Source organism: Lineus longissimus, chromosome 1, assembly GCF_910592395.1.
Source record: "Lineus longissimus chromosome 1, tnLinLong1.2, whole genome shotgun sequence".
Classification (NCBI taxonomy): Eukaryota; Metazoa; Nemertea; class Pilidiophora; order Heteronemertea; family Lineidae; genus Lineus; species Lineus longissimus.
The window spans coordinates 9,104,505-9,115,079 of NC_088308.1; the positions used below are offsets into that span (position 1 = coordinate 9,104,505).

At 38.8% G+C, this 10,575-nt stretch overlaps 1 protein-coding gene across 1 annotated transcript; it reads left to right on the forward strand.

Moving 5' to 3' along the window:
• Window positions 1-87: 87 nt before the first annotated feature.
• On the forward strand, window positions 88-6,717 carry LOC135487922 (uncharacterized). The gene is made up of 6 exons (XM_064772195.1): window positions 88-180; window positions 1,329-1,376; window positions 1,888-1,960; window positions 2,297-2,322; window positions 3,419-3,445; window positions 3,956-6,717. Exons 1-6 carry the CDS (start codon window positions 100-102, stop codon window positions 4,160-4,162), a joined length of 462 nt encoding a protein of 153 aa, XP_064628265.1. The 5' UTR covers window positions 88-99; the 3' UTR covers window positions 4,163-6,717.
• The last annotated feature ends 3,858 nt before the right edge of the window (window positions 6,718-10,575 follow it).

Sequence of the window (10,575 nt, forward strand, 5' to 3'; positions counted from 1 at the left end):
ATACCTAGGCTCGAGGTTCAACTTTATTGATTGTCCAATGGGAAATCGTGTTACAAAAATGTCAGAGTAGAAATCATGTGACAGTTTTCATCGTCCAAAATGGCAGACCGAACTCGAGCAGAAAGTAATCCAACTACTCCTAATGAAAATGCAATTTATCATGAAGTTTCACCAACTTTGGTAAGTTGAGGAATATTCGTGCATGTTGCATGTTGCACTTTATCAATTTTACCGCGATCGGACAAATAATAAGGTCTTGAGAGATGAAAAGGTGTTGACCTTCTTTACTTTTTCTTTTTTTTAAAAACAGTTACAGTATGAGTAGGCCTAACACTGATATGATCACTGGGCTAAACTTTAGAATCCCCGATCGGAAATGACGTAGTTTGATTGCATTCAACTATAAATCCATTGAACAGTGGTGCTTGGTTAGTCAACCGATGACCTTTTTTTGGGGTGTGAACGGGGATTGTAAACTCGTTCCGATCACTGTGATGACACTATAGTTTTGTCCAAGATGATCAGAAATCTTGAAAATCCCTCTCATTTTCACAATATCTCTCGGATTTTCATTACCTCATTTCTCCGAATTGCGGACACGGCCATGGTGACTTTTCGGTCCAATCACCTTACAATTGGACAGTAAACAAACACAATGGCTTCCCGTGTCACTGACTTTGTCAGATAGACCTAACAGGTGGGAAGTTTGCGTAATTAATGAACATAAAAGGAGACTTTGTTCAGTTAATTACAGGTAGAGAATTTAATGTCCGTTGCTCTCCTAATTAAAACCAAATGTTTCGTTTAATTATCTTCACTGTGCGTCACATTGCCAAGCTATTGACATTAATTGCAGTCCATTGAGTTGTTTGTCCCCTTGTGCTCTAATTACAAAGCTTGATGTGAAGTAGCTCAATCAAATGCTTTTATACGAATGATTAAGGATGTAAGCTGGCTATGTAGTATGTAGCGTACGAACACAACCTGCACAGTGCATACAGTATATCAATGTTGGCAAATTAATATTACCTGCACTAGAAATGCCATAAGGTATTACAATAAAGTAACTTCAAGTTCGCATATAAATGGCATCAAATTATTTGAAATAGTTAATATTTAAAAATAAATGGAATATGTAATATTTAGGCTTCACGACCCCTGTGTTCATACACATGAAGGAATCCACTTTTTGGACAATATAAATGGCATAACCTCCATGTTAAGGACACCTCTACATTACGGTCATAACTGTCCAGTCCCATGGGTGTCCACAATAGAGTTTGTACTGTACTTGGTGTATAGTTTAAACAGAACCTATTGTTTTCCAGGTATTCATTACCAAGATGATTGGTGTACTGACTGCAGTTATGATGGTGGTAAGTCAAGTGGGGAGTTGTTTGCAGCACTGAACATTTCGTTGTATCTGTATGACATTGTCTTGCACGATTTGACCATATTTTCAGTCACTCTAGTAATTGTCAGAAAAATTCTCATGCAAATTCACTGAGAAAAACATTTTTGAAGTCAAGGAACCAGGGAGGTGTTAAAGATTGCCATGGCGTCATTCACGGAACAACAGGAAACTAGGAAAAGACCACTGTATGACGTCTTTTAGAGTTAACCTGTTTTACTTCAAAGGGGGATAATAGGTAGGAGGAGAGGGGCTATTTGGCCATCTTCAGGTGACTAATATACACAGTAGTGAGTAAGGGCCCTGGGTCATGTCAGATTCAGCACTAATATATTCCTCATACAAGTGTGAATCATTTCGACCCACTGTGAGATGTGAGAGACCCTTATTTAGTTATTGGCGACTTCGTGTAACTTTATCTTGCCTGCCCAGCTGCTGCCTATATTGTCCCTTTAACATTCATTTTGTTATTTCAGATAACTTTTATTCTGTGTGTGGTGCGAGGCTCCATAAATGATTCCTATTATTTACTAGCAACCAATATTGTCAGTAAGTATCAAGTTTGGCTTCTTGCTGAATCACCCACAAATTTGTAAGTGGATGTACAAGGAAATCTGATCCAACATCGAGATGAATGGATTATAAAAAACATTCGACGTAGGGTATAATGGGATAAACACTGTGGCCCGCTGTGGACTAAAACTCTTGAAATGAAACTGCTCAACACACTCAAGGTATAGTCCTTGGGCCTTCATGAGATACTTTACCGGAACCTGCAGTGATACACATTACAAACCGCCTTGGACAAATGTTTGAGTGAAGCAAAAAGGTCGCGTGTTTTTTGGTTTCCACAATCTGATTTATATTTCCTCTTCATCTTTTCAGTAAGTGCTATTGTTGGACTCACTGTGGTAAGTGGTTTGTCTGCAAAGTTTCTAGTTGTAATTAATAAGGGATCCTGTACAATTAAAAATATTCTAAATTTTGAGCAAACTTATCAAATTCATCAGAACTTCCCTCCCTCTGAAATTGAGAACTGACAGCTTCAGATTTTCATAGGATGGGATTGGTCGGAAGGACACAGACAAGGAGAGACACAGGTCTGTGTCTGTTGTCAATCAAAACAAGCTCTGCTGAGAGTCCTGATCAAAGACTAGGAATTTGATAATTTGATGATATTCACCCCTTCTCAGAACGGGAAGGGGTTGTGAATTTGAGAAGTCTAAGCAGCTGGTGCCATAGGACCGGTTAGATCCTCATCTAATTTGAGAAGTTTTCTCAGGAACCCTGCACAGAAAAACAAACTCCGTCTTTACAGACAATTCAAATCATCTTTCACATATGAAAGTTATCTATCAACGATGCTACCGACCATTGATCGAATTCATTTAACTAGATTTAGGACAAGTAATCACAAATTAAAAATTGAGTCTGGCAGATACACAGTCACAGTAAATGTTGAATACGTTCCTAAATATTTCTAGTCCTGTAAATAATCATAGTACTTACTACAATTTTTTGGTTTGTTTGAAATTACATGTACATGCAGTTGCCGCATTATTTGTGTGTTTACTGTCACTGTGTCTTCATAACGCATATGTCTCTGTTTTCTTAAAAAAACTAGAGCGCTTTTAGACCTCTGATTAGCTGTGCTGTAACGATAGCAACGTGGGATTGTGGTTTATTGTAAATTTATTGTTTTGATATTTTTATAGTGATGTACATTTGTATTTGTGTTTCGTGCCTTATATGCAAAGATTGTGTTTTGGCCAATAAATTTCATTTCATTTCATTTCATTTCAAATTTGACAATGTTCTTAGTGGAACATTATCCCCAAATGCACCTATGTATAATAGCAATCAGAGTGCCGGCTTTCCTGAAATAAACAGTTGAAATTGAAAAGCACATTCCATCAGCATGGTCCAAAAGGCTGAAATCATAAGCAAATAGTGCGATTTGTGTAATATAATGTTGGTGTGGCCTAATGATAAATATTCCCTTTTCAGAGTTGGTGGTACAGAAACGGTGATCTGGTAGGTCATTTCTCTCCTCAAGTTATCAACCGATGTGGTTCCATCAAAAACCAAAAGGCAGTCCCTGACCCGGGACATTTTGGCACTCTGCTGAATTTAGCAGTGATGCATTGTTGCGTTTGCCGTAGTTAAGATATGGAAAGAAGACGTGGCCAAATCGACTGAGCACACTGAGTCAGTGAGTGATAATGGACAAATGAGGTTATGAGATTGAATTACTGCTATCTAGTGATACATGTAGCCCTTGATTTTTAGAAATGATCACAATTTACAATATCCACTCGGGTATTCAGACCTCCGAACTGACAGGCAATTCCCTCCTGACGAGCTGCCGATGACAGATTTTATATGCACTCAGCGATGATTTTTCAATAGAGCACCAGAAAATCCCTTTCTACATCAAGAAATCGCCTGACCGCAGATCATCGGTATGGTAGTTGCCCGTCAGAATGCAGATCTGATTAGCCTGGATGATATCTGGACTAATCACATTTCATCTCTTGATTTCAGTCCTCAGATAAGACATGGTTTTTAATCGTGGTAGCTGCCGTCATCACATTCCAGTGTATAACATCCGATATCTACGTCTTCCATGAAACACCTGTCGCGCCTACGACAAGTCCAATACCGAATACGACGAGATTTACACTGATTCCATTAAACACGACACGACCTCGTTTTCAGCTGAACAACCCATTGACAACGCCATCACCATGAAATAGATGTTATAGCTGTTTTTCGAAAAGGTTAACGATTGTTAAAAAGTGAATTTGTAGTTGGCCGGTAAAGTGTTTTTCATATCGATCTGACTAAAGGTAGTTGAACTCTGGAATGTGACAATATCACATTTACTGAAAGATAGTTGCGTTGCACAATACTAGGTTATCTTATTAGGGTAGGCCTGTAAACCAATGCTGAAGAAACAGAGTACAGCTCTATCACAGTGTCATCTAAAGCGGGCTGCCTAGGGCTGTGTAACAATACTTTTTGCGATCGCATTATTACAGCTTTGTGACAAGAGGTCAGTCAAGTATCTCTAGCCAGATCATCAAGAACACTTTGGCCACCAGTTATGGCTAAAGAAGCCCTCATCGTTAAAGTATTCCCGAAAATGAAATACTTATCATCATGTTTATCAATTTGCTTGTACGCATTCCATGCTACAGCAACTGTAGAAGTTGCATGCTGCCGCGAAAAAGCCTTGATTTTTATTTGTAAACATGTATGGTCAGGCATTCTAGCCACTGGATGAATAGGTCAGCCAACGTTGGGTTATCATATTACCTGAGTGACTTGACCAGCCCAATTATTGGAACAATAATTATCATTTGCCAGCGCCACAAAAAGCTTCTCTGCTATGCACTATACCGCTGGCTCAGCAGTAATCCATGCCATTCCTGTTTTTGTTCATGATGGCTGGTTATCAACTTTTCCAGTGCCTATGAGTTTTGCCAGAAGTAAATATCCACAACGTTTTGGTCCGCTGAGCAGAAATTACTCTGACGATTTCTTCAAAAAATTTCTTAAATATAATTTTGAGACCCACCGCAATTTCTAGTTTACAGATTTACGAATCAAATATTAGGAAGAATGGTGCTTGTTGGAGAGAATTACTTTTTTATATGTTTTGGCTGAAAAGCCAAAAATAGAAATCCCCTGAAGATAGGCCGGCTGGCTAGGACAAGAACCTTTCCCATACTTGCTATGAAGAAATACAATTGTCCTAAGAGCGGATGTGTTTTTACAAATACAGTAGAACCTCTCTATTAAGGACAGCCTTGGGACTGATAAATACTGTCCTTAATAGAGAGGTGTCCTAATTAGAGAGCTCAAATTGATTGGAAACAACCAATTAGGGACCAAAACTCGTGTCCTTGATTGAGAGGTTGTCCTTAATAGAGAGGTGTCTGTTAAGGGACGTTCCACTGTATTTCAATATTTCCAAATTTCATCCAAGGCCATCATGACAGAATTGTCCAAGTCATATAGTTATCCTACATATACTTGGACACTTGTTAATGTTATATTTGACTACTTGTGCTGTCCATGTAGAGTAGAATATTTATTCAAGGACACATAAGTAATAAGGTACAAAAAGTACCATTTTTTTGTGATATGCTGTATATTTATCAACGTTGTACTTTTTAGTATTCATAAGTTGTGACTTCACTGAAAGAATAATTCTATATTTAAGAAGTACCATGCTAAAACCAAACATGAGGTGTACAAAATGTTTTCAAGAAATATTTTTTTACTCCAATTAGTGCTACATGTGCATTTGTACATGTATAATCAAGATATAAATCCGGAATTGATAAAGTCTAGTCTTCATAAATACTATTAGTATAATCAAAACAGCAGCCTGTAGATAGCTGTTTATGGCAGAGTTTTCTCAGAATGTACAAAAACTCTGAGCAGCAGCCTGTAGATAGCTGTTTATCCTTCCACCAGGCTGTCTCCAACAACGTTGTCAGGCAGTTTCGGTATGGCCACTTTGCTGAAGGAAATGGGCAGGAGGCAACTTCAGGCCTTATATTTTACCAGTTCAGCTCATCAGATTTTCATAAAACTGTTCGACTCATTTCAAAATGCATATTTTGTGTCGATGGCAGAGTTTTCTCAGAATGTACAAAAACTCTGATTTCATTGTTTTAGCTGATTCGAACCTTACAGCATCATTCATGTTATATTTATCTCGCCTGGTGCCCAGAGTGTAGGTGTACAGGGACAATTTCCCAAGTTGGGGTCTACAGTACAACTAATCTACATGGTATCAGCAGTGTATGACCAGCAGTATATATCTTGCTTGCTTGCTGCTACATGTGCTATAGCCACATGCATCCTTATCAGCTGCATGGTTCTTGCCAAATATTACGTAAATCTACCTGAGATGGACCAGGTCCAGAAAAAAATAGTTGCTGCTTGAGGTTGTTGGTGGCAACTTCCTTTATTAATGAGGGGAGCATTTATTCAATCATTGTAGCCTTGCCTGAGATGTTTGCTCCATTAGAAATGGTGTGAGAATCACAGTGCATTTTGATATTTCGGTCATACACTGCTGATGGTATCAATATTTGCTTGGCATTGGGTGCTGCGTACAATCTGTCCAATTTGTTCTGCTTACATTTTCTGGACATGTGCTGTATTTTTCTGCCAATCAATTGTGGTGGGGGTTAAGTTTTTTTGTTCAACAATAAGAAAGCTCTCATCATAAAAATATGGTCATGCATAGCTTTTGTAAATTTTTAGACACATAAATTAAATTATGTCGACAAAAATCATAGCTGTTTTCCTTTCGTTCATCTATTGGATTCGAACTTTTTTGCAGAGGGAGTCCACAGCCTCACATGAAGCTGCATTGTCCAAGTTGCCTAGTATGTTTGAGCTCTGATCAATCTGCGATTCTGCTAGTGGCTAGGGCCGAGCAGCGCAATTGGCATCAGGAGAAATCTTGGCATTAAGTCCTAACGCTGCTAGCAGAAATGTTGGCATCAAGTCCTAACGCTGCTATTGTGAATGAAATTAACTGATGGAGAGAACGCTTAGTTCAGCTGTTGTGGGTTGCTGGGGCTGTCTCTAATGCCGATTGAGCTACTGGGCCTAGTCTGCACTGACCTCATTATGACCATCAACCCTGGGACTATCCTGTCATCTGTAGTCCAAAAGCAGTTCTGGATGAGTGTGGCTGTTCTGAAGTTGCAAACATATGGAAGATCGGCATGAAAATTGGCGAGATTGTGCTGGGGCAACCTCTGGGCTCCTACACTCGGCACAGTCTGATCTATATGCAGGTGGTGTTTTCCAAAACTGTATTATATCTAGGAGGAACCATACAATTTTCATCGTTGTGGCGATAGACAATGGTCTAAGGAATACCAAGCCACAATACTTCCTCATCATGCCTAAGTGGACTCATCCTGACATTATCTATATATATGTGATATTGTCCACCATCTTTGGTTCATACAGAATGTGATATTGTCAGCCATCGTTGGTATGGGCAGAACGTGATGTTGTCCACCATCTTTGGTATGGGCAGAACGTGATATTGTCCACCATCTTTGGTACAGACAGAATGTGATATTGTCCACCATCTTTGGTACAGACAGAATGTGATAATGTCAGCCATCTTTGGTACAGACAGAATGTGATATTGTCCACCATCTTTGGAATGGGCAGAATGTGATATTGTCCACCATCTTTGGTACAGACAGAATGCATGTGATATCGTCCACCATCTTTGGTGTAGACAGAATGTGATATTGTCCACCATCGTTGGTATGGGCAGAATGTGATATCGTCCACCATCTTTGGTGTAGACAGAATGTGATATTGTCCACCATCGTTGGTATGGGCAGAATGTGATATTGTCCACCATCTTTGGTACAGACAGAATGTGATATTGTCCACCATCTTTGGTACAGACAGAATGCATGTGATATCGTCTACCATCTTTTGTGTAGACAGAATGTGATATTGTCCAGCATCTTTGGTATAGACAGAATGTGATATTGTTATATTCCATCGAGTGAGCGTCTCCTTGCGAAAGATTGTTAGAACATCCACGTGATGATCAGCAGTTGAACCAGAACACAGATATGTCTTTTATACGTTTATTTCTCCATTACGTGTTACATCGTCTAGGGTATGCCAGCTGGCATACAGAGGATAAATATTTAAAGTTGGTAAATACACATTAGAGAGGTTACGCAAATTTGTAAGATGTAGACCAGATAACTATTATACAACAATATGTCCAGCATCTTTGGTCTAGGCAGAAAGTTATATATCCACTATCTTTGGTATAGACAGAATGTGACATGTCAACCATCTTTGGTATAGACAGAATGCGATATTGTCAACCATCTTTGGTATAGACAGTATGTGATGTTGTCCACCATCTTTGGTCTAGGAAGAATGTGACATTGTCCAGCATCTTTGGTATGGACAGAATGTGATATGTCAGCCACCTTTGGTACAGACAGAATGTTATATTGTCCAGCATTTTGGTATGGGCAAATGTGACATTGTCCACCATCTTTGGTATCGGCAGAATGTGATAATGTCAGCCATCTTTGGTACAGACAGAATGTGATATTGTCCAGCATCTTTGGTATAGACAGAATGTGATATTGTCCAGCATCTTTGGTATAGACAGAATGTGATATTGTCAGCCATCTTTGGTACAGACAGAATGTGATATTGTCCAGCATCTTTGGTATAGACAGAATGTTATATTGTCCACCATCTTTGGTATAGACAGAATGTGATATTGTCCAGCATCTTTGGTATAGACAGAATGTGATATTGTCAGCCATCTTTGGTAAAGACAGAATGTGATATTGTTAGCCATCTTTGGTAAATACAGAATGTGATATTGTCCACCATCTTTGGTATCGGCAGAATGTGATAATGTCAGCCATCTTTGGTACAGACAGAATGTTATATTGTCCACCATCTTTGGTATAGACAGAATGTGATATTGTCCAGCATCTTTGGTATAGACAGAATGTGATATTGTCAGCCGTCTTTGGTATAGACAGAATGTGATATTGTCCAGCATCTTTGGTACAGACAGAATGTGATATTGTCCAGCATCTTTGGTATAGACAGAATGTGATATTGTCAGCCGTCTTTGGTATAGACAGAATGTGATATTGTCCAGCATCTTTGGTACAGACAGAATGTTATATTGTCCAGCATCTTTGGTATAGACAGAATGTGATATTGTCAGCCATCTTTGGTACAGACAGAATGTGATATTGTCCACCATCTTTGGTACAGACAGAATGTGATAATGTCAGCCATCTTTGGTACAGACAGAATGTGATAATGTCAGCCATCTTTGGTACAGACAGAATGTTATATTGTCAGCCATCTTTGGTACATAGACAGAATGTGATATTGTCCACCATCTTTGGTACATAGACAGAATGTGATATTGTCAGCCATCTTTGGTACAGACAGAATGTGATATTGTCAGCCATCTTTGGTAAAGACAGAATGTGATATTGTTAGCCATCTTTGGTAAATACAGAATGTGATATTGTCCACCATCTTTGGTATCGGCAGAATGTGATAATGTCAGCCATCTTTGGTACAGACAGAATGTTATATTGTCCACCATCTTTGGTATAGACAGAATGTGATATTGTCAGCCATCTTTGGTAAATACAGAATGTGATAATGTCAGCCATCTTTGGTATAGACAGAATGTGATATTGTCAACCATCTTTGGTACATAGACAGAATGTGATATTGTCCACCATCTTTGGTACAGACAGAATGTTATATTGTCCACCATCTTTGGTATAGACAGAATGTTATATTGTCAGCCGTCTTTGGTATAGACAGAATGTGATATTGTCCAGCATCTTTGGTATAGACAGAATGCGATATTGTCAGCCGTCTTTGGTATAGACAGAATGTGATATTGTCCAGCATCTTTGGTACAGACAGAATGTTATATTGTCCAGCATCTTTGGTATAGACAGAATGTGATATTGTCAGCCATCTTTGGTATAGACAGAATGTGATATTGTCAGCCATCTTTGGTAAATACAGAATGTGATATTGTCCACCATCTTTGGTATCGGCAGAATGTGATAATGTCAGCCATCTTTGGTACAGACAGAATGTTATATTGTCAGCCATCTTTGGTACATAGACAGAATGTGATATTGTCCACCATCTTTGGTACATAGACAGAATGTGATATTGTCAGCCATCTTTGGTACAGACAGAATGTGATATTGTCAGCCATCTTTGGTAAAGACAGAATGTGATATTGTTAGCCATCTTTGGTAAAGACAGAATGTGATATTGTTAGCCATCTTTGGTAAAGACAGAATGTGATATTGTCAGCCATCTTTGGTAAAGACAGAATGTGATATTGTTAGCCATCTTTGGTACAGACAGAATGTGATATTGTCCACCATCTTTGGTATCGGCAGAATGTGATAATGTCAGCCATCTTTGGTATAGACAGAATGTGATATTGTCCACCATCTTTGGTATAGACAGAATGTGATATTGTCAGCCATCTTTGGTAAATACAGAATGTGATAATGTCAGCCATCTTTGGTATAGACAGAATGTGATATTGTCAACCATCTTTGGTACAGACAGAA